The 25,381-nt window shown below is 36.2% G+C and overlaps 1 protein-coding gene across 1 annotated transcript; it reads left to right on the forward strand.

Annotated features, from left to right (window-relative positions):
• The first annotated feature begins 18,822 nt into the window (after positions 1-18,822).
• Positions 18,823-21,191, forward strand: LOC108859948 (uncharacterized). The gene is made up of 5 exons (XM_018633848.2): positions 18,823-19,123; positions 19,219-19,315; positions 19,475-19,878; positions 19,951-20,191; positions 20,977-21,191. Exons 1-5 carry the CDS (start codon positions 19,118-19,120, stop codon positions 20,994-20,996), a joined length of 768 nt encoding a protein of 255 aa, XP_018489350.1. The 5' UTR covers positions 18,823-19,117; the 3' UTR covers positions 20,997-21,191.
• The last annotated feature ends 4,190 nt before the right edge of the window (positions 21,192-25,381 follow it).

Raw genomic sequence — 25,381 nt, forward strand, 5'->3', positions numbered from 1 at the left:
TATATTATACATTGAAAACATAGTTTGCTTTTGTGCTTTATCGTTGTTGACATGGAAGCTTCTTCGCTTGTAGTATATGATAAAAAATGTAGGTGTTTTCCTCTTGACTAATTTTCAAAATACTATTTGCAATCATGGCCGGCTCAACATTTATATAGTTTTTAGGATTAAAAAACTTTACCTTATTTTGTATTTAGTTAAGGTTTTTAATATACATATATATATACATTTATAAATAAAATTTGTAAATGAGATAATTAAAATCTGCAGGAAACATAAATTTTAACACACTGAAAAAATTATGTTTTTGTTTGTTTTTTGTTAATATTGACTTGAAGTTTCTTATTATGTAGGTGTTTTTCTCTTAACTAATCTTTCAAAACTACGGCATACTATATTGCAAAGAGAAATTCCTATTCCAATTTTTTTTATTACAAGTATAGTCTACAAAGATTAAAATAACTAAAATATTTTATTAAATTGGTAAATAATCACATTTATCAAGGAATTAGACATGATATTTATATTCGAAATACTTATCTTGAACCGACCCGAAAAATATGGTGTTCCGTCCTATCGCCTGGTTAAAGGTCTGAAACAGTTTTTAATTTGAAAATCCAAAAAAAAAAACAAAGTCGATGTGCACCGAAAACTGAATGAATTATTAATACCTAAAATCAAAATTGTAAATCAAATATACTAGTTATTTTGGGTATTTATAAATAAATGGATGTTTTGTTACAAAAAAAAGAAGATAAAATGGATGTTTTGGATCAAAGAAATACACAAATAACATTGTATGTTACTTTCAGACAAAAAATAATTAATTAGAAATATATAAATTGGGTATTTCGAGATTTTGAGTTATTTTACATAAGCTTGAGTAGTTTGGATATTAAATATTCAAGTTGAATCGAGTAGTTTGGTTATTTCGGTTAAAACTCGAACCCAGCCGGATCCTCCTAATCTGAATCGAACACATCCAATTTTTTGTAATACCCAATTGAGATCACTTTTCAAAATCCAAAATTCGATATCTGAATGGATATTATTCATAACCGAAAGAATAACTGAATACCACGCGTACATATATTTTGATGGTTAATTAGTTTAGACTTAGATTTGAGAGGTAGGGTTTTAGAACGATGGGGTTTAGGATTTTTAAAATAAGTAAATATTTAAAATTTAAAATAAAGATTAAAAACTAATTTCAACAAGAATTTTAGGATTAAGAATAAATTTATTTTAAGTTATTTTACATAAATTTGAATAGTTTGGATATAAAATATCCGAGTTGAATCGAGTACTTTGGTTATTCTGGTTAAAACTTGAACCCAGCCGGATCCTCCTGATCCGAATCGAACCCATCCGATTTTTTGTAATACCCAAATGAGACCACTTTTCAAAATCCAAAACTCGATATCCGAATAGATAGTTGATATGCTCAAATTAATCTTGGGCACACAATAAACTATAGATATTAAAATTAAGCTAGCTAACAATGTAAAAGCAGTAAATAAAACAGTAAGCAGTGTTGAACAATGCAGTTGTTCGATTGGTTGAAGTAAGAAGAAATAGCTAGATCTAGGGATTTATCAATCAAGAGATTCAAAACTACATGCAAAGATGCTAAGGGTTTTATAGATATAATTCTAGAACTCGATTTCACTAAGTAAGTAATCTAGTTTTCGAATACAATTACTAATCAGATGTATGAGTCCTATGTTCCAGCTGTCGCATGCTAACAAAGAGTGAGCGTTGATTGATGCTATGGCCAGAGCGTCGATCGATGCTTCTTCAGACAAGCATTAACGATCTAATCGATTATGCTCAACTATATTCCTAGACCAACTGTCGTCGTATGCACCTAAGTATCTAATCTAGCAGGATCCAGGTTCTGTTTACTGATGACACTTTTGTGCCTTTCAGTTGTCCTATGATTCTAGATTCAAGCAATCAGTCACACTGTTGTGCTATTCCAACTACTCTAGATCCTAGTATTACAAATCATCCTGGTGTAGAGTTCTATAGATATCCTAGCAATCTTAATTGATTATCAGTTTGACATTAAGCTCATGAAATCCTTAAACTCAATAAGATGATTACTCAGACCTGAAAAGTAGTAACATAAATTATAGTCTGAAAAATAATATAATAGAAATCAAAAATAAAACCAATGGAGTTCCAATCAATCTCTGAAAGAGAATTGATCGTCTCTCCAACCCTAAAACAATAATAAAGAATAGAATAAAATGTAGCCGTCAACAATGGCTTAGAAAACACATAGAAAGGATTTCAGGTCGTCCAAAGGTATTCTGGTAATTTTTGGTAGATTCTGGGCTCAAGTCGGTCTTGAAATATACTCGGTCCTTCTTCTCTTCTACAACTTCATCTTGCGAGGCAGCCAGATCACTCTTCAGTAACATATGCATAATTTCAGCTATAAGATACTGATTGACCTCAACCGGTGGCATTAGAAAGCTAACTCAAATCTCTATATTGTGTCAAAATATGGGATCAATATAACGGTGGTAATATCTCCATCTATAGCTAAACATCTGATGCATCTGTGTAGTTCTGCACCTCAAGAACTCTATAATCATCATATTTCTCCAAAACGTACTTGAACCTGTAAATACTCTTAAAATCTCCAAACCATAGTAAATATATCCTAAAAAACATTTATATAATATGGCTAAAAATTGGTAAAATCTATGGTATATCAATAGTATTCATAACCAAAGGAATACTGGAATACCACACATACATATATTTTGAGGGTTAATTAGTTTAGACTTAGATTTGTGAGGTAGTGTTTTGGGAGGATGGGGTTTAGGATTTTAAAAATTTTGAAAAATATTCAAAAGTAAAAAAATGAAAAGTTTTGATTTCAAAAACATATTATTCGAAAACAACAAAAATAATTGTATTTTTCTTTTTATTAATTTTAAATAAATATGTACTATTAAATATTTATAAATTAATGACAGAAAGATATTTTATATTTTTAATAAAAAAAATTGTCATTATTTTACTCTTTATAAGCTGTTTTGATAAAAAAACCTATTTTAAAATTATTTGAAAGAATTGCCCTTATTACAAATTTGCAAAGCATAATAATTTTTTTTGGTGAGTTTAAACAAAACAAATGTTTCTGTCAGATAACTAAACAAATGTAAATTTAGTTTTTAGAGAGAATAGAGAGATATAGGAAGAGAAAATAAGAGAGGGGAGGTGATTTTGAATAATTAGGGAAAAATTATTTTTTGTGGTGGTGGGTGCAGTTTCCCTTTATAATACTATATTAGTGCTATTTTTTTTTTTTTTTTGTAACCAAGGCTTTCAAATTAGTGCTATTTATGTAGGCAAAATTAAATAAATTTGGACACGTTTGGGCCGACTCAGTTCAGTTATCATAATTGGAACTTGGGACCAAGCTGGGGTGCTGTACCTGAAGAGTGTTATACCTCACAGGTCGAGATATGGCCACGCCACACGTAAATATGACGTGCGGGTATGAACCGTAACACGTTCGATCTCGCAGATTTGGTGACGGCAATGGAAATGAAATCAAGATACGTACCACACCACACAAAACAAGTTTTTTTCCTTTTTGTAAAAACAAAACTATAGTCACGCATAACTCTGACAAAAATATTGAAACTTCTAAGCCATCCAAAAACTAAATAAAAATAAAGCAGCTGATCCATTGAAAATATATTATGTTACAGTTTCATTCGTTAAGAATAAGTATATACTTAGTTTACAAAAAAAAAAGGAATAATTATATACTTAGTTTTAGCACAAACAAAGTCTTGCGAATCAAAAAAAAAAAAGTCTTGCGAATCACATGAAAGTTCAGGTGGATACCACGATATATACCAAAGGAAACTTCTAAAACAAATCCTCTTGTTTTATTAAGAATCACTTAGACAATCTCAATTGATCTGTCTAATTCGTTTTACACAACGTCAATCTTGACTTGACACGAACCAATTCTTAAGCTACCCTGAAACAGGTCGAGCTACTCTCCCCCTGTCTTCAATACCCTAACGCGCTGTGCAGAACAAATCTCTAGCACTCGCTTTCTAAATTCTAAAACCCGTAATGAAGCAACCAGCCTCTCATTCCTTATATTTGAGATGCAATCTCTCGTTCCTGATATCACGCCATCAATTGATCTTCCAAGACTTATCTCCCAAGTCACGATCTTGCTAGTCTCAAATTTTCACGAAGCTTATCTCCAAAGCTTCTCTCTATGCCACGTCACCAGTTTGTAACTAACTTAAACCAGTACTTCACAAACCGAACCATCTGTGTAACACTCCTTTATCTGGTATCTCACATACCAAACCACTCGTGTAACACTTCATCGTTCCTCTTCAGAATAGCTCCGATCTTGGAGCTTACATTCTCCCCCTTTTTATCTCAATGTGACACCTCTGCAACCTGTTAGACAAATGAAGAGTACTACATACTACCATAAGTCATACACAGATTAGTCAAGCAATCACTTAGCACACAACCAAATACTATCCTTGATTATCATCTGAAAATTAGGATAACATATCCGAGTTCACATCTTAGAGTGCATAAGTAAGAGAGTTTAACGACACAAAGCAAAGACAAAGATAATAAGACACAGCGACTTGCACACAAGCAAGCAAAAACCAACTACAATGCAGACACACAACACAACTTTGTGTTCGTCTTCCTCCATGTCCTGATGATCACACGCAGCTGCACTTCCTTCAGCTTGCCAATCTCCATAATCTCCCCCTGCAGAGAGCCACATGAGATAAAAACAAATGAAAACCGAGTTCACATAATCTACCCACAACCCCCATAATATCTTACTCTTAAGATGCAATTGAACAGCTTTCAAGCTTGCGATGGTACGAGCAATATCTTTTTCAAGATTTGGAGGATGTGAACCAGTTCCATCTCCTCTTCCAGCCTTTATGTCTTTAACCACTGGTTTCGGGAAACCAATGTAGTCATCATCACCTCCATCTGGAGGCAGGACACGCTGTGAGATCAGAACCTGCTGAATCAGTGTTGGGAAGATGATGCGACGAGTCTTCTCTGTCTTAATGCCTTCAGCCATCGAGATGATTTGATTGTACACCAGTTTGCCGAAGTTGAATCTCTTGTGGTGATGAAGCATGTACACAAACCTTAGACGCTCAGGGTTCATTGCAGTGTAGCTAGTAGTGGGTATCCAGTTTGTGCAGACCAGCTTGTAGAGAACTTGATTCAGCTTAGTGAGAAACTTGGAACTCATGTCTTCCCACCTTAAGACACGACCCTCAGAGAGAAAGCTACACACATCACCAAGATTTTCATCAAGCCAACTTGGAGGATCATCAACTCCTGGGGTACAGTACATCTCATTGATCAACTCAGGAGAGAAATCAACAAGTGATCCCCGGACATACACAGCAACTCCACCATCTCGCTTCTCGGCATCCACAAGATTGGCAATGAACTCATGGATCAAGCTAGGTAAGAATGAATCAACATCAGTGAGAGTGTAGATCAGACCGGACCTGACAACCACTTCCTTGACATCTTGAAGATCCTCATTGTCAAGCGGCAGTCTCTGTTGCTCAAGAAACGTCCTCAATTGCAAAGCATGAAATCGTTCATTTGCAGCTTTTGATGAGAAAAGTGGATTGAACGGTCGCTTAGATGGCCTGAGTCGCTCCGGATTCACCCTGGCCATAGCCTGAAACGCATCCCGACTCACGGCGTACCGAGCTTCTTTGGGGATCAATTCGAGAGGAGGCTCGTTTTCTTCACTTGCATGCACGGGATCAGAAATTCTCGACGGGTTCAGCGTCGCTGTCAGAGGAGTTCCCCTCAGAGAGTGATACCGCCTCTGGTTCAGAAGGCTCCGGCGGTGGAGTACATCGAGTGCGGCGACGGAAGCGTTTTCGGGAGTTTTTTCGGGAACTCGATGAACCAACCGGAGTAGATTTGGAAGCAGCCGATGATTTGACCGGAGGATCACCGGTAGCTTTGAGTCGCTCACTTCTTCTCGCCGGATGCATGTTGAGAGTTACGAAGTGGAAGTGTTTCGACAATGGGAAGTGTGCCACACAAAGAGAACTCCTTATCACACTTAAAGCAATTCATTAGTTAAGCACAAATGGGCCCAAATAAAATCAGCCCATGTTTAATGAGAGACTTGAATAAAATCAGCCCATGTATGAGGAGAGACTTGAAAGTCCATTTAACCTGAATCACAAATTCTTTAATATGAAGTACTCTTATTACCAAGACGAGACACTTTTGAAGAGAGATTAAGAGAGCAAACCTTGAGTAGCAAAGCACAGTTTCACTTTGAGCACCTTTTAAATACACACAGTGCAGCCAATACTATATATGACCACACAAAAGATTGACCAGAGAGAGTAGATATGAGAACGCAAGTTGTCAAATTCACAATGGTAAGATAGATGAAAGATAGTCAATGTTTCAGCTCCAGCATGTAGCTGTTTCTCAGCCGAGTAGCTGTCACACACCAGATCACCAGAGGCTAACTCCAAGTCTTTTCACACGCCACACTAGTCACTTCTTAGAAACACTTTCATGAGTTCACCACTCCAACATCAATGAGACTCAGCACAACTTCACACATAGAATTCTTTTGTTTTGTTTTCACGAACCAACAAATTCAGTGACACATCAAGGCACCTACCATCACCAGGAGCAAAGTGTTGTGACACCCAGTCCCACGAGGAGTGACTCGACAAGTATGAATCTGCCTTATCAGAGCAGTGATCGTCACAGATACAAAGTGTTGTGACACCCTGACCCACAACGAGTACTCGTCACATAAGGCCTTCTGAAGTGTAACACACTCATTTTCTTATGTAGCACATGACTTAGATTCACACAGCTTTTTCTCCCAATCCGGACAGTGATCGAGCTTAGAACTAGAATGTCGTGGCATCCTGATCCAAGACGAGTGCCCTTCTTCATTGGGTGGCACCACTAGTATGATGTGTGAGCATACTCCGAGTCTTCCACTAGCAACTTGCTGAAACAAGGTTTTGACACACACGAGGGTAATGACTTTTTCAACAAGCATTTTTCTATCTCTCTGGTCATGATCAGTTTAGGCAGAGATATCAACTATTCCTAAAGCCTTTCTAAGACCTAGGAATGAATTGAAATCTAAGGGCTTTGTAAATATATCAGCTAACTGATTCTCAGTAGACACGTGCTCTACCACAACAATTTTTAACTCAACTAATTCTCTCACAAAGTGGTGTCTAAGATCAACATGCTTGGTTCTTGAGTGTTGAACTGGATTCTTTGTCAGGTTAATAGCACTCATGTTATCACAGTGAACAATCATAGGTTCAGAAATGATATCGTAATCTACCAGCATTTGTCTCATCCACAAGAGTTGTGTGCAACAACTTCCTAGAGCAATGTATTCCGCCTCAGCAGTGGAAAGAGACACACAGTTTTGTTTCTTACTGTGCCAGGAGATCATGTTATTTCCAAGGAAGAAACATCCACCAGAAGTGCTTCGTCGATCATCAACACAACCTGTCCAATCAGCATCACAGTATCCTGCAAGATTCACATTAGTTTCAAAAGAATAATGCAACCCAAGGTCCAGAGTACCTTTCACATATTTGATTACTCGCTTGACAGCATTCAAATGAGACTCTCTAGGAGAGGCTTGATAACGAGCACAGATTCCCACACTGAGACACAAATCTGGTCTGCTGGCTGTAAGGTAGAGCAAACTTCCTATCATAGCTCGGTATAGCTTCTCATCTACTCTTTTGCCGTTTTCATCTCGTGACAGTTTTGTAGTGGTACTCATGGGAGTTCTAGCCACTTTGCTAGTCTGCATTCCAAATCGCTTCACCAAGTTCTTTGCATAGGTGCTCTGAGTAACGAAGATCCCATCCTTCATTTGCTTAATTTGCAGACCCAGGAAGTAGCTGAGCTCACCAACCATACTCATCTCAAACTCTTTGGTCATAGTCTTTACAAACTCATTGACAAGCTGTTTAGAAGTACTCCCAAATATGATGTCATCCACATACACTTGAACCACCAGTAGATCATCATCAATGTCAGCTACGAACAATGTTTTATCAACTCCTCCACGTTTGAAACCAGCAGCTAGAAGAAATTGTGTCAGTCTTTCATACCAAGCTCTGGGAGCTTGTTTTAGGCCATACAAAGCCTTGTTGAGTTTGTACACATGATCAGGAAAGTGTGGGTCCTCAAACCCCTTTGGCTGAGCTACAAACACCTCTTCCTGAAGAACACCATTTAAGAAAGCGATCTTAACATCCATCTGGTAGAGTTTGATTCGCAGTTTGCAAGCCATTCAAAGCAGAAGTCGAATTGATTCAAGCCGAGCAACTGGTGCAAAGGTTTCATCAAAATCAATGCCCTCAATCTGTGAATAGCATTGAGCAATGAGTCTTGATTTATTTCTGACCACGTTGCCATTCTCGTCTGTCTTGTTCATGTATAGCCAACGAGTACCAACCACATTACCATCGTCAGGCTTTGGGACCAAGCTCCAGACTTGTATGCGCTCAAATTGTTCCATTTCTTCATGCATCGACTCAGTACAGAACTCATCATCAAGAGCTTCCTGAATGTTTTTCGGTTCTATCAGAGAGACATAACAATCAAACTTAGCCATCTCAACAAGAAAACAAGCTAGTTTAGCCATCTCTTTGAAGTTGATTTCTTTCTTGCGAGTCACATCGTCAGGAGAGTGATTTTTGTGAACTTTGACCGTAGGTGGAAGAATCTGATCCTCAATATCTGAAACTTCTTCATGTTCTGAAGCTTCAGCTTCCTCATGAGCGATTTCATGTGTCACATTCACATTTCGTTGTGCCACACCGTCCTGGTAGTACCCAACTCGATCATCAAACACGACATTGACCTTGTCATCAATCAACTTAGTTTTTGAGTTGTACACACGGTATGATGAGCTGTTTGTGGAATATCCAAGAAACATACCAACATCACTCTTAGCATCAAACTTTCCAAGGTGATCTTTGTCGTTAAGGATGTAACATAGACAACCGAACACATGACAGTACGCAAGGTTGGGAGTCTTCCCTTTGAAGATCTCATATGGAGTGGTCTTAGTTTTAGGCTTCACATAGACTCTATTGATGATATAGCACGCTGTATTCACAGCTTCTGCCCAGAAACCAGATGGAACCTGATTTGCAGCTAGCATAGCTCTAGCCATTTCCTGCAATGTTCTGTTTTTTCTTTCCACCACTCCATTTTGCTGAGGGGTTCGTGGTGCAGCATATTGATGTTGAATTCCTTGATCTTGACAGAATTTATCAAAGAGTTCATTCTGAAACTCTCCACCATGATCACTTCGAATCTGTATGATCCCACCTTTCTCTTGTTTGAGTTGTAGAGCAAGAATTCGAAAGCTCCCAAATGCGTCTGATTTGTTTCTCAGAAACCTCACCCAAGTAAACCTGGAAAAATCATCAACCAGCACAAAGATGTATCGCTTTCCAGCAACACTTTTAGGAGAGATCGGACCCATAAGATCCATATGTATTAATTCAAGAACACGTTTGGAGTTAATCTGAGTAACCTGTTTGTGTTGAACCTTAATCTGCTTACCTTTACAGCAGGCTTCACACACGGTGTCTGTCTGATCTTCCAAAGGAGGTACGCCTCTAACGACCTCAGCGCGCACCAATCTGGATAACCCATGGGTGTTCATATGACCAAGCTTCTTGTGCCACAGATCAATCTGCAATTCCTTAGCGGACAAGCATTGAGTGTTTGGACACCACATATAACAGTTGTTACCAGAACGAAAGCCTCTGAGAACCTCATTGCCTTTTTCATCAACAGCCTTACACTCGGTTTTGGAGAAAATGACTTGTAGTCCTTCATCGCAAAGCTGACTAACACTGATAAGGTTTGCCTTCAAGCCATCAACATAATAAACATTCACAAGCTTAGGTAGGTTCTCTTGATTCACCTTTCCCACTCCTCTAACTCTTCCTTGTCCTCCGTCACCAAATGTAACCTTGCCACCTTTGAAATCAATCATTTCATCCAGACATTCAAGAGATCCAGTCATGTGTCGTGAGCATCCGCTATCAAAGTACCAAGGGATATCAGGATCGTCAGTGGTCTCAGCAGAAGGATAGGCCACATTTCCGACACACTCTGCAAAATTGTTCTCATTAACGTTTCTGATGTGTGACATATCTGAGTCGGAGAGTGACTCTGAATCTTCATCAGATGAGTCAATCTCTTGAATGAAAGCCATGTTGCACATAAAGTTGTTCTTATCGAGGTTGCTAAGGTGTAGAATGTCTGAGTCGGAGTGTGACTCTGAATCTTCATCAGTTGAGTCAATCTCTTGAATGAATGCCAAGTTGCACATAACTTTTTTGCCAGATCTTTGAGGTAATTCACTGGCTACTATGTCTTCTTCAGGTGTAATCTTCAGAGCTGACACTCTGTTTCCAAAGTTTGGGTGAAGGTCAACCTTTGCTACCCATACACATCCAACTCTGCTTGGCTCCATGTAACATCGACTCAAGTTCCAAGCTCGCCGATATTGGTCTTTTCGAAAATAGCACTTAGAAACTCGATGTCCTGATTTGCAGCAAAAGAGACATACATTGTTTTGATAACCTCTGTTTCTTGGAGCCTGAGTTGTAGTTATAGCACTGACAACCTTAGATTTAGCTGGTCTTGCAGGCGTTGAGCTCTTCACAAATTTCACTCCTTCAGTGAGATTAGTCGCCTGAGATGATGTTCCATGATAGCCTAAACCCCAATTGACTTTTGGTGGTTGTCCGACAGACAGAATCTGATCTAACTTATCAGATCCAGTGTTAAGCATCCTCAGTTTTTTATAGTTTTCACTGAGTTCTCTTTGCAGCAGACGATTCTTATCCAATTCATCACTGAGCAGTTGTTTGGCTTGATCAAACTGTGTCTGAACATTCTTCAAATTGTATGCCTGTTCAGAGATAGTTTTCTCTAACGTCGATAGATCCATCTTTTTGTCATTGGTAGTACCTGAATCAATTAACTCCACTTTAGACTCAGGTAGTTCCAATTCCAGAATGTTTACTTGAGCTTTCAGCATAGCTCTGTCTTTGATTAACTGGAGATTTTCAAGACTCAGCTCAGTGAACTTATCAAAGAGACACTTATACTCAGCTTTGAAGTCTTCACCAACCTTTTCTAGTTCTGGTTCTTCATGAGTGTCATATTCTGAGCTAGATAAGCCTTCTTTAGAGTTATCTTCATCAATTTGAGCGACGAAATTCAGAAGAAGACCTTCACCATCACTGTCACTGTCAGATTCTGTGTCACTAAAACACAACAAAGACTTATCCTTCTTCAGATTATTGGGGCATTCAGTTCTCGTGTGACCATACCCTTTGCACTCTATGCATTTCAGCTATTTTCTCTTTGTAAGAGGGCACTCATTACGAAAATGTCCAAAGCCTTCACATTCGTGACACTGAAGCTCTTTTCTTTTGTTCCCTCTTCCAGAATCGGTTCTAGAGTTACCATTTGATGATCTCTCTCCATCTCGAGATTGGTATCGATTGTTTGACCTGTTCTGTCCTTTCTCAACTCTTTTTAACATCTTGTTAAAGTTCTTAGCTATCAGAACCATGTTTTCTTCGATTCTTTTCACTCGATCTTCTTCCTTAGACTCAGCAACGAAAGCAACTCCTTTCTGTCCCTTAGGGAGTTCTTCCACTCGTTCCAGATCATGAACTTTAAGAATACCAGCAAGTTGGTCAAACTTCATCTCATCAGTGTTAACAGCAATTTTCAAGACTGCTTTGTAAGCCTCAAATCGAGAAGGAAGACATCTCAACAATTTCTTGACTAGCTTCTTGTCATTATACTTCTTTCCAAGAACTGAAGCTTCATTAGCAATTGAGCTGAGCTTGGTAATAAAGCTCCGTATTGATTCATCATCTTCCATCCGTAAGTTCTCAAATTTTGAAGCCAGATGATCAATTCTAGTCCGTCTTACACTCGTGTTACCCTCAAAGTGGTTGATAAGAGTGTCCCATGCTTGTTTTGCAGATTCACAGCCTTGAATAATCTTGAACTGATCCAGATCTACAGAGGAGAAAATCGTAGTAAGAGCCTTTGAATTGAACTTGGATGCAGCTTTCTCAGAGTCAGTCCACCTCTCTTTTGGTTTTGGTGCAGTAGACTTATCATCCATAATCATGGTAGGGGCAGTCCATCCTTGCTCAACAGCCATCCAAGCATCCTCATCTATGCCCCTGATGATATGCCGCATTCTAGCTTTCCAATGTCCAAAGTTCCCTTCGTCTAACATAACTGGTTTATGAAGAGCAACCAGTTCCTTCATGGTCTCCATGATGAACGCAGGATCTCAACCTGTGAGTAGACTTTTGGAGTCTACAGAGGTGACCCGCTCTGATACCAAATGAAAGTTCAGGTGGATACCACGATATATACCAAAGGAAACTTCCAAAACAAATCCTCTTGTTTTATTAAGAATCACTTAGACAATCTCAACTGATCTGTCTAATTCGTTTTACACAACGTCAATCTTGACTTGACACGAACCAATTCTTAAGCTACCCTGAGACAGGTCGAGCTACTCTCCCCATGTCTTCAATACCCTAACGCGCTGTGCAGAACAAATCTCTAGCACTCGCTTTTTAAATTCTAAAACCCGTAATGAAGCAACCAGCCTCTCATTCCTTATATATTTGAGACGCAATCTCTCGTTCCTGATATCACGCCATCAGTTGATCTTCCAAGACTTATCTCCCAAGTCACGATCTTGCTAGTCTCAAATCTTCGCGAAGCTTATCTCCAAAGCTTCTCTCTATGCCACGTCACCAGTTTGTAACTAACTTAAACCGGTACTTCACAAACCGAACCATCTGTGTAACACTCCTTTATCTGGTATCTCATATACCAAACCACTCGTGTAACACTTCATCGTTCCTCTTCAGAATAGCTCCGATCTTGGAGCTTACATCACACACCAGTACACCACACATATCTTCTGCTCTCTTCATTAAAATGGAACCTTAAGCGGCTAGCGATTTTACAAAAGTTTATAATTATTCCTTATCCAGAATGTCTCTCTGAGTTTATTAAAGATATACGACACGATTAATATGTCAGTTTATAATTAATTCCTTCTCTTACTAGCTATAGTTTCTTAACTCTTAATAAACTAGTATCTTTCATTATATTGTCAGGTGCCGAGTCAGTTCCACATCGGTTTCAATTTCAACTATCCGTGTAAATTATGGATACTCATGTGTAAGTAGTCAAGTATGTGTTTTGTGATCAGTCAGCTAGCTCTATGGGTTATTCTCTTATTCCAACAGCTTGTTCTTGTGTTCCATTAATTAATATGCAATTGCTTTCTGATTCCATCTTGTTTAAACAGAGTAATGTACCGCATTGGGTGTTGATAAGCTTGAATAACTTAGACCAAGTTATCGATCTATAGAAGTCCTTAGTGATTAGGAAGTTGTTTAACTTACCTTTGTGTGTTTGGTTTAGGATTTCTATTAGCTATAAATATTGATATGTCGATGGACTGACATATATGTGTTTTACGATTAAGAGCTTTCATTGTGTTGTGCTTTAAAGCTTTTGATATTGAATAAGAGAAGGACTTCTTATTATCATCATCTTGTGATTCTATATTTGGTATCAGAGCTTCCTAAGATTTTCTGAGACTTACTTACGATCATGGGGGATGATGTCAAGGACGCGATTATTCTACACAAAGATACCGGAACAAACTCAATCAAATATCCGATGCTAACTGCCTCCAACTATGCTGTCTGGTCAATGAGGATAACAATAGCACTCAAAGTAAACGAAGTTTGGGAAGCAGTAGACCCGGGAACTAATGACGAGAAGAAGAATAACCTAGCTATCGCATTACTATGGCAATCGATGCCAGAAGCGTTGATTATACAGATTGGTAACACAAAGACGGCGAAAGCATTGTGGGAAGCAATAAAAACAAGACATGTTGGAGCAGAGAGAGTAATAGAAGCTAGATTACAAACTTTAAGTACAGAGTTTGATAAACTCAAGATGAAAGAAGATGAAACAATCGATATCTTTGCTGGCAAGTTATCGGAGATTTCTTCTAAATCTGCTGCTTTAGGAGAGACGATTGAAGAGTCAAAACTTGTTAAGAAGTTTCTTAAGAGTTTGCCAAGAAAGAAGTACATTCACATGGTTGCTTCTCTTGAGCAGATGCTTGATCTAAAACAACAGGTTTTGAGGATATAGTCGGGAGATTAAAGGCATATGAAGAAAGGATAGCTGATGAAGATGATGAAACTCACGACGACACGGGAAAACTGATGTATGCTAGTGGTGACTCAAGTAGCGAATCGTCTGGATACAATAGTCGTGGTCGTGGACGCGGTGGAAGGTTCAACAGAGGAAGGGGCCGCAGTCGCTATAGCTCGTATCAGCAACAGAGAGAAGCTTACAGACAGGGACGTGGAGGTGATGCCTCCCATATAACCTGTTTTAGATGTGACAAACTTGGCCATTACGCCACGGACTGTCCAGATAAGCAACTAAAGCTACAAGAGACTATTGAGAAGAAGGATAATGACACTCACGAGGCAGATACGTTGATGATGAATGAAGTGGTCTACTTAAACGAGAGAAAAGTAAACCCGAAAAACTTCGAAACAGAGTCGGATACGAGTGATGTGTGGTACTTAGATAATGGTGCTAGTAACCACATGAGTGGGAACCGTCTATTCTTCTTTGAGCTTGATGAAACAGTCACTGGAAAAGTTCGATTTGGTGATGATTCAAAGATTGAGATAATGGGAAAAGGATCGGTACGATTCATAGTCAACAACGGAGATAAAAAGATCTTAAGGAATGTATACTATATACCGGCACTAAAGAGCAATATAGTATCTTTAGGACAAGCTACGGAAGGAGGCTGTGAGATACGTATGAAGAATAATGAGTTAAGCCTCATTGATAAGCATGGAAATCTTATGGTCAAAACGACAAGGGCAAACAACCGGTTATATAAAGTAACACTGCAGGTTGATCAACTCCATTGTCTTCAAGTAAAGAGTTGTACCAATCCTACAGTATGGCATTCTCGTCTCGGCCATATCAATAAAGATACTATGAGAATGATGATAAACAAAGAGCTTATTGTTGGGATCCCTAACATCTCGAAAGACACAGACACATGTGTGTCTTGCCTGCGAGGGAAGCAAACAAGGAAACCTTTTCCTCAAGAGACGACTTATCGTGCAACCCAACCACTGGAGCTAGTACACGCAGACTTATGTGGCCCCATTACACCATCAACTCCTGCCGGTAAACGCTATGTTTTTGTTCTTATTGATGATCACACAAGGTATATGTGGACTGTTCTGTTGCAGACAAAGAGCGAGGCATTTGAAAAATTTAAATCATTCAAAGTACTAGTTGAGAAAGAAACACGAAACAAGCTTAAGACTCTACGAACTGACAGAGGAGGAGAATTCACTAGCCAAGAATTCACTAACTACTGTGATAAACACGGCATCATACGCCACTTAACTGCTCCATACTCTCCTCAACAGAATGGCGTAGTAGAGAGACGCAATCGGACGTTACTGGAGATGACAAGATCGATCCTAAAGGGAACAAACATGCCAAACAATTTCTGGGGTGAAGCAGTTCGTCATGCCACTTACTTGATCAACAGAGTAGCCACGAGGTCTCTTGACGGAGTAACTCCATATGAAGCCCTAAGGAAACGAAAGCCAAACCTTTCACATCTGAGAGTCTTTGGTTGCGTTTGTCACGCACGGACTGAGGCAGCTGGGAGAAAAAAGCTTGATGACAGGTCCAGAACTCTTGTTCACTTAGGAACAGAGCCGGGATCAAAGTCATATCGACTATATGACCCTGATAGCAAGCGCATTATCGTGAGCCGGGATGTGTTATTCGAAGAAGAAAAGGAATGGTGCTGGACAAAGCAAGTTGATAATAATAAAAATGCAGAGTTTGATGTCAATATAAGACTGCTCAGTGAACCCAATGGGGAGGCTGAAAGTGATGATGATAAGGCTGCAGAGAGTAATGAGAGTGATGACAGCAACGAGGAAGAAGAAGAGCCTAGTCATGATCTCCCACGACGATCAAGCAGAACCTCCAAGACACCGGCACATCTCAACGACTACGTTCTTCTTGCAGAAATAGAAGGGGAGCAACTCTTAATGATCATAAATGACGAGCCATGGGACTTTAACGAGGCTAAGAAGCTGGAAGTGTGGATTAATGCCTGCAAAGACGAAATCTTTTCTATAGAGAAGAACAATACGTGGGATCTCGTTGAACTACCAGCAGGTGTGAAGCCAATAGGTTTGAAATGGGTATTTAAAATCAAACGAAATGCAGACGGAACCATTAGCAAGTACAAGGCTCGTTTGGTAGCTAAAGGATACGTTCAACGTCATGGCATAGATTATGATGAGGTGTTCGCTCCAGTAGCACGTATTGAGACTATACGACTGATCATTGGACTAGCAGGATCACACGGGTGGGGGATCCATCATCTTGACGTTAAGACTGCGTTCCTTCACGGAGAACTAAAGGAAGAAGTGTTTGTGATACAGCCTGAAGGCTTTGTCGTTCCAGGAGAGGAACACAAGGTATATAAATTGAGAAAGGCTCTCTATGGTCTACGACAAGCTCCTCGAGCCTGGAATATAAAGCTGAATCAGATTCTCCGAGGCCTGAAGTTTCATAGATGTTCGAAGGAACCTTCCTTGTATCGTAAGGAAGAAAACAGAGAGCTTCTTATTGTTTGCGTCTATGTCGATGATTTATTGGTTACTGGATCTTCTCTAAAGGCTATAAAGGAGTTCAAGCAGGAGATGGCTAGGAAGTTTGAGATGAGCGATCTTGGAAGACTAACCTATTATTTAGGCATAGAAGTTCTGCAGCTTGATCATGGAATTATATTAAAACAGAACAGATATGCGGAGAAGATACTTGAAGAGACATTGATGAGTTCTTGTAACTTAACTCACGTGCCGATGGTGTTAAACGCCAAGTTTTCGAAGGCTTGCGATGAAGAGAAGATAGATGAGAAGCAATATCGTCGTACTATTGGATGCCTTCGTTATTTACTACATACTCGACCTGACTTGTCTTTTGCCGTTGGTGTTCTTAGTCGCTATATGCAGGATCCAAGGTCGTCTCACGGGGCTGCGCTGAAGCAAGTTCTTCGTTACCTTCGTGGTACCTGTTCACTTGGTTTATGTTACTCTCGTGGAGAAGGAACAAAGCTAATAGGTTACAGCGATGCGTCTCATAACGTTGACGAGGATGATGGTAAAAGCACTACAGGACACATTTTTTATCTCGGTAACAGCCCTATCACTTGGTGCTCGACCAAACAGGAAATTGTAGCTCTCTCCTCATGTGAAGCAGAGTTTATGGCCGCAACTGAAGCAGCGAAGCAGGCGGTATGGTTGCAGGAATTATTAAGTAAAGCCGTGGGTGAAGATAGCAAACGTGTTCTTATCAAAGTTGACAATAAATCTGCAATAGCTCTCACAAAGAATCCAGTGTTTCATGGGAGAAGCAAACACATCCATCGGAGGTTTCACTTTATAAGGGAGTGTATTGAAAATGAGTTGATCGAAGTTGAACATGTTGCGGGTGTCGAGCAGAAAGCTGATATTCTTACCAAGTCACTTGGTAAGTTGAAATTCAAAGAGATGAGAAAGCTTATTGGAGTTGAAGATGTAAGTGAAGAGAAGATCAAGCTTAAAGGAAAGAATGTTGATAAGCTTGAATAACTTAGCGACCAAGTTATCGATCTATAGAAGTCCTTAGTGATTAGGAAGTTGTTTAACTTACCTTTGTGTGTTTGGTTTAGGATTTCTATTAGCTATAAATATTGATATGTCGATGGACTGACATATATGTGTTTTACGAGTAAGAGCTTTCTTTGTGTTGTGCTTTAAAGCTTTTGATATTGAATAAGAGAAGGACTTCTTATTATCATCATCTTGTGATTCTATATTGGGTGTCTCTTAAAATTATTCGACTCGAGTATGGTATCTCAATGGTGCTGCTTTAGATACGGCCATGAGTCATACAGACCTCATACTTCTATTTATTGGATTATTTTGTTGTAATTTACTTTAATATTTTTTTACTTATGTTAGTAATGTTCGTACTCAAAATGTTACATGTGACTCTTGCATGTTCCCTTATAATCTTCACAATATAATATACTTTTGATGATTCTTGATTAAGCAGACAAGGTTCCAGTTATCTTGTGGACAAGTCTTAACTTGTCAATGTTGTTAATTCTTTTTATATGTTAATAAATAAGTTATTTTGATGTTTGTGATAGACATGCTTTTATGATTGTATCCCGTCAGCTCTCAGCTATTACCGTGGTGGCGTTACTAATTTTATGCAAGACACTAATTAGAATATATATATAGGAATAAAAATTTACAAGTAGGGTTTATTCATGATCATCAAATAACCTGGAATCACAATATACATTGTTACTATTGAATAAGTAACGCCAACAAGTAGAAATCTAAACTTACATACATATGTACTCATGCTTTGAACGGTCTAGAATATTCGAACTTCCAGAAAATTTAGTTGAGATACCCCATGAAATTTAATGACATGACTTGCAAGTGTGTGGCACCGAATAATGGCAACAAAGCTTTAAAACTAAGTGACATCCTTTACGACATATAGTAGCGAAAATCCACAACCACAAGAACCATGCATGAACATCTATAAAAACCCCACTTCGATACAATCTCACGTTGTCTTTGCTTATACGCCTCATATTAGATTGAGTCAAACAAATTAGTCAAAACACTTATATCTCTTTTCTTTCCAAGTCATCTAGGTCTTGTCTTCATCTTCTGTTCCAAGGTCTCTAATCATATGTGTGAGGGAGAATCTGTTTAACTCATTTGGGGTACAGATCTATATTTGACCCACCAGCATATATTCAAACGCGAATAATCACAAAAGCTCTATACTATATTATACAAACAGCATATTCAGCCAGAACATGGAGGTTAGTCATAGTCACATGCGTTATATATCATTCACATGTGTCCATAACACAAATCACCGTATTTATTAGCGTCTAAACTTTTGAGTTTTGACCAGGTCTTTCAATGGCTCTTCAAGTTAGGAAAGGAAATAGGAAAATCAGAGCCATTCTCATCCAATGGTACTGCTCATGAAGCCGCTACAACTCTAACAAGTAAGTGACAAAACATTTCTTGATCCTTCGAAGTTAGATCACAATGTATAGAGCACTACAAATATAGTTAATTAATTAGATCTTGAAGGTTACCAGATTTGCTTGGGTTTGTTTCCTTATTGTGCTTTGCATGTAATTGATGTGATTGAGGTTGCGCAGATCGCAGAACAAGAAAGTCATCAACAAGAGGGTCTAAACATAAAAACCAGAGGAATTACAGAAGAATATGGTTATGGTGTCAAAAAGATGTAGCTGACGCTTGTTTCTATAGCACACTGAATTTAAAAAGACTTGGCAGCTTGAGAAGAGAACATTTGTTTCGTGCCATGGCGAAAATGAAGGCACAAGTAGGACAAGAAAAAGAAGTACCACTGACAACGTTTGATCCGAAAAAGGCTATCAGAGCCTTGGAACCGGAGGAACATGAAGAAAGCAACAAAGAGAAGGTGAACAGCGAGCAGACAAAAGCTAAAAGTAAGGCCACGCTTTCAAGGATGAAGGAGCTTATTAGATGGGCTGCAGCAGCAAAATCCGACAAAGCTGCCAAATTCTTTACCCCTAAGGTATGAATATCAATCTCACAAGGACTCAAATTGATTAGTAACTATTGTTCTTGATGAAACATAGTTTTTCAGATAATGGAGTTTAGAAACCGAAGAAAGTTGAAGACAATGAAAGAGGCGAATGAAGAATCAAAAAGAATTAGTAGTGCCAGTATAAGTTTGAGATGGGAGAGTAGCGAGAGTCGCACAACTTTATCTTCCTCTGATCATATCTCCATAGTTTCTGCACCAGCAATCTTCGATTCCTTGGGTCCTACGCCACCCTATCGATGTAGATCCAGGAAAGGCAACTGGATCACTACTGATTCTGAATGTAAGACCACTAAAATGAATTATTAAATATTTTTAAAACTTTATTCTACTTATTTCTTTTTTGAAAGAAAAGCAATATAGTTTTAATATTTAAACACACAAAACCAACTCCAAAAGGATGATCGGTAATAATGCATATGTAGTTCAAATAAAACTGCTCCATAATGTATGCTCATAATTTTTTTTTTTTTTAGCAAACTCTTTGTTTTTGTTTTTCTTTTAATAATTATTTTGGATCCGTAGGTCGGTACATACTTTTAAGGTGATGTCCAAATCATTTTAAATTCAGTTTTCGTTGAAGAAGAAACTCTTCCAACAATATTTGAATATATGACCCCTTGCACATTAGGTAGATAATCTATTTTTTCTTTTCTTTTTTAGAGGAGATTCTTCTTAACAAGGTGTGAACCTATGACATCTTAGATGTACTTACTAAATAATAAAAAAAAATTAGCCACTATAGTAACTACTTATTGGTTAAAACTGTTAGGGATATAAACTGTGCATAATGATTAGCTCCACTGTAAAGCTTTTACGGTCCTATAATTAAGAAAACTTTATCTCCGGCATGTATCTACAGGTTAGTATACGCTGTTTGTTCCTAGCGTCTGATGGAGTTTTTATTTGGAAAAACCTAAATACCATTGTGGTGATAGAAGTTCGAATTCAATATTTTTAACATTCATTCTGTGAGTAGGAAGTACTAATAGGATACAAGCAATTATGTATTCTCTTTGTTACTGTGTTTATTATTCTAATGTCTCTTATGTTTTTTGGATTGTGCAGTTGTGGTGTTGGAGTTATGACAAGAAGATACATGTGGATGGCGACAATGACAAGTGCAACCAATTGATTCCTTCGTCGCAATATCATTTGTGGTTAATTTATAATTATTTTTGTGTAATTTCAGTTTAATTTTATATAATTCATACTAGATGATCGGTTTATGTGATGCCTAAATATGAGAAACAGAGAAAGTAAATAAATGTTTTCAAATTCTAGTATCAGTACTGGTAGGCTGTTCAATATGGCAAAACCGAACCGTACCGAACCGAACCGAACCGAAATAGACAATATGGTTTGGATTTGGTATATACCATACAAACCGAATGGATGTAATTTTCTAAAAACCGTAGGATTTGGATATGGTTTGGTATATAACCGATAAAACCGAATAAACCGAATAAAACCGATCAAAAATAGAAACATGTAAATATGTAATTTTATAACGACGTATAAAAATCATAAGTTAATTTGTTTGTTAATAACTATTACCATATTTTTTACAGTAATAAAGAAGTCATGATTTGTAAAACATTTGAAGAATAATTGAATAACAATTCATCGCAACCGATGCTTCTTATTTTTTAATCTTCTTTTTGATCTTTTTGCTTTATTTTAGCATTGACTAAATTGAAATAAAAATTATAAATTTGATGGACAACAATAGTAGAAATTCTTCACAACTTTTTTTAATCTATAAATGAACAGAGATTCGTGTTCAATCGAAGAAACATGAATTTGATGAACGCTAAATATGGAAGAGTAGAAAAATTTTCTTTAGTGTTTCGTGTTTCTGTTTTGTTTTTAATTTACTTTTATTCAAAATTTTGAGCTTTGATTTTAATTCTAAATTTGATTATTTTATTAGATGGTATAAGCGTTTTTTATTTTTTGTTCTTTTATTTAAACATATAATATTTTTTAATAAATGACTATGCTGACAACATGACTCTAAAATTCATATAATAGGATCACAAAATAAAGAATTATGTTTTTTGGTATAAAACCGAATAAACCGAAAACCGACAGTATATAAACCGAACCGAACCGATGTAAATATAGATTTAGAATGGTAGTTGTATTTTACTAACCGAAATACCGAAAAACCGAAAAAACCGAACCGAAACCGAACCGATATCCGGATTGAACACCCCTATGGTAAACTATCATCAGTTCTTGATATAATATGCATGATGTGGATAATACGATATGATTCAAACAGGCCCGTTTCAAGTATTATACGGACCCTGGGCTAAAAAAATATTTTTCAAAAAATATTGGACCTAATCTGGGCTAAAAAAAATCAAAAATTGTAGTGAACCCTGCCAAATGCATTCCCAGTCATGCCTAGAGTCGGACTTGGATTCAAAGTACTAACGGTTGAACCTCCATAAATTAATAATGTTAAAATTACGCCAAAACTATAATTTTTATTAATTTATAGAGATTATTAATTTATCGATATACTAATTGAACTAAAAATTCAATTTGAAACTATAAATTTATATTAATTTATAAAGAAATTTAGTGTATATTAATTTATCGAGTATTAATTTAAAAAGGTTATATTATATTAATTATAACAAAGCTAAGTCTATAACTAAGCTAACTTCGCTACGATGGAATAGAAGATATAGATCTATAAACCTCCTATGAATAGAAGAACAAGAGATAACAACGTAGAACCATCTCCATACTCCAGTATAAACATATGGAATAAGTTTATACACTAAATATCGTATTACTATATTATTATTTTGGAAAAATTATGTAGTCCAATCATGCATTGCAGGCAAACGAAAAAATATTTACTATAGGAGATTTTTTGGATGAATTTAACTAAATTATAAATACATATTTATGACACTTTAGTTCATTTTAGTATTTTACTAAGGTAGTGTCACGGATTAATATCTAAGACTACGTGCATTTTCAGTTACATGATGAGGCGGGCACAAATTGGATATCAAGATTTTTGGAGGTATTCGTGATTCGATTTGTTTCCGTCCGAAATGATCAATTGTCTGATCTGATTTGATCCGCTGCCATTTAGATATTCGGTGTTTTGGATATCCGGAAAATTTAAGGTTTTTAACTGAATATCCGATCCGATCCGCAAAATTAAATAAAAAATAATAATATAGTAATATTTTATTAAAAATCTATATACCTTTTAAAATTCTAATAAATAGTTTAATAAATTTAGTAAATAAAAATACTGTAAAATTTTATATAAAAGTAATTTTTATATAACTTTATAAATATACTATTTTATAATATATAATATTTATATATATAAATATTATATTTTATATGCATATAACGGATCGAATCAAATATCCATTTCTAAAATATTAATATTTGTGGTTTGCTTCGTTTCTTACGAATATTACATTTTAGTATTTGTTTTATTTCGTAAAATTACAGATATCCGAAAAAAGATTTTTTGGTTCAAATAGAGACAGATAACGAACTGAATTAAAATTACGGATATTTTGCCCAGCCCTATAATAATGTATTGACCCATTTCATTTTTAATGGATGTAAAATTTATTCAAATAAAAACAACGAGTTTTACACCTTGGTGCGACCTTTTATAAACTAATTACAGAGGATCAAATGTTTTTTTATTTTTTTGAATTATACAGATGTATTTTTATCCCACAAAAGTGGTTTTGACTAGTCACATGGCAACACGTGTTGGTCTTTTATCTTTGGCGATGCCGAAATATTAATTCCTCAATGACCGAGACTCGAACCCTGATGATTTTACCGTATTAAACTTTTTCCATCAAGTTAATCATCACTAGACCACAAACTCTACCACAAACACTTGTTGATCCAATGGTTTTTTTATCTTGTAAATCTATATCATTTTGGTCAATAGTTCAAAATTAAAGTCAATATGCTTCTGATCTATTTCTCGGAAGCATATTGACTTTGCTCTGACCAGTCCCTTCGGTGGTGGCCGTCCTGGAAGAGTGAAGAGAAGGAATGAGAAGTCTGCTTCCAAGAAAGCCTTTGGTGGTGATGCAGATGGTGATGACGAAGAGTAATTCTAACTCGCATCTGTTTTAGCTATGGAGCAATCTGCCTTATGATAATTCTGTAGTCTTGTTCTTTTTCGGTGGATTGTTTTGAGTTTTCTTTCACTTCTACAAGTGTTCAAACTTATGCCTATTTATTTCTTACAGCCATCATCTCTTTAAAAGTTGTCTGAAGAAAAAAAGTATCTTTTGTGTTACAAAAAAAAAAAAGTATCTTTTATGCTGAGATCAAATTAAATCATAGAAGTGTATAATTAAATCATAGAAGTGTATAATTAAAATCATAAAAAAAAAAAAAAGATCATAGAGTTTTTATTTTCCTGAGCAAAAAAAAATAAAATAAATCAATATTAATAATTAAATCATTTATTGTTAGAAGTGTATATAAAACATATTATATTCTTACTTGAATAAAACAATGGCAGATCTCCTAAATATTTTTATTAATTTTTTATTAATTTTTATTCAAAAATAGCTAACAGAAATTAATATTACCAAAATATGTTTTATTGAATGGGTAAATGACAATTCTATTTTTATTTAAAAATTTAGTTAACTAGTTTTAAATATAAAGTAATTAATATTCAAAATTAAAAATAATAAAAGGAAAATATTTTTTCGAATAACTTTTTTCAAACTTTTAAAAAGAAAAATATTTTCTCAAAACTTTCTTTCAAACTTTTTCTTCAGCTTTGGAAAACAATCTTTCTTAAATGTGTATTACATCTTCATGAATGGTAAAAAAAATAAAAAAAATTAGGAATGCTTTTAAATATGTATAATACTTTCTATAAAACGTAGATATCAAATCCATCCATAGACTTTTGAAAGATAAATATAATACTTGTTTAAAATATTTTATTCAATATACATATAATGATATTCATAAATATATTTTCATAGAGATCCTCCTAAATACACATTATGAATTTTTCTTAAAAAATTGATTAAAATATTACACATATTTATCAATACATTCCTTAATTTTAGAAATATATTATACTTATTTAGAAAGATCTTTCTAAACTCAACTTTAGCAAGATACTATACACATTCATGAAATTTTTCATCAAAGGTTATTAAGAAAAAAATATTTTTCACAAAATAAATTGAAAAAGAAATTTTTTGATTTTCTTTTTCAAAACACATTTAGTTTATTTATAGGTAGAAAATATATATAGTTGTTATTTACCTTTTTATAATACAATATTTATTTTCAAGGAAATATAATACAATATTTTTATGAATTTTTGAGGTTCATTTCTCATAAAACTAATACTTTCCTTGAAAAAAGTATTTTAATTTTGTTTTTTTGTGCAACATTTTAATTTTGTTTAATCTCCAAAATCCTGGGGAATTTC

Source organism: Raphanus sativus, chromosome 5 (assembly GCF_000801105.2).
Source record: "Raphanus sativus cultivar WK10039 chromosome 5, ASM80110v3, whole genome shotgun sequence".
In the NCBI taxonomy this organism is placed as follows: domain Eukaryota; kingdom Viridiplantae; phylum Streptophyta; class Magnoliopsida; order Brassicales; family Brassicaceae; genus Raphanus; species Raphanus sativus.

Coding starts and splice junctions, on each gene's coding strand:
- LOC108859948 (XM_018633848.2), top strand. Junction 19,879..19,950: donor CCAAATTCTTTACCCCTAAG/GTATGAATATCA, acceptor ATAGTTTTTCAG/ATAATGGAGTTTAGAAACCG. Junction 20,192..20,976: donor GATCACTACTGATTCTGAAT/GTAAGACCACTA, acceptor TGGATTGTGCAG/TTGTGGTGTTGGAGTTATGA.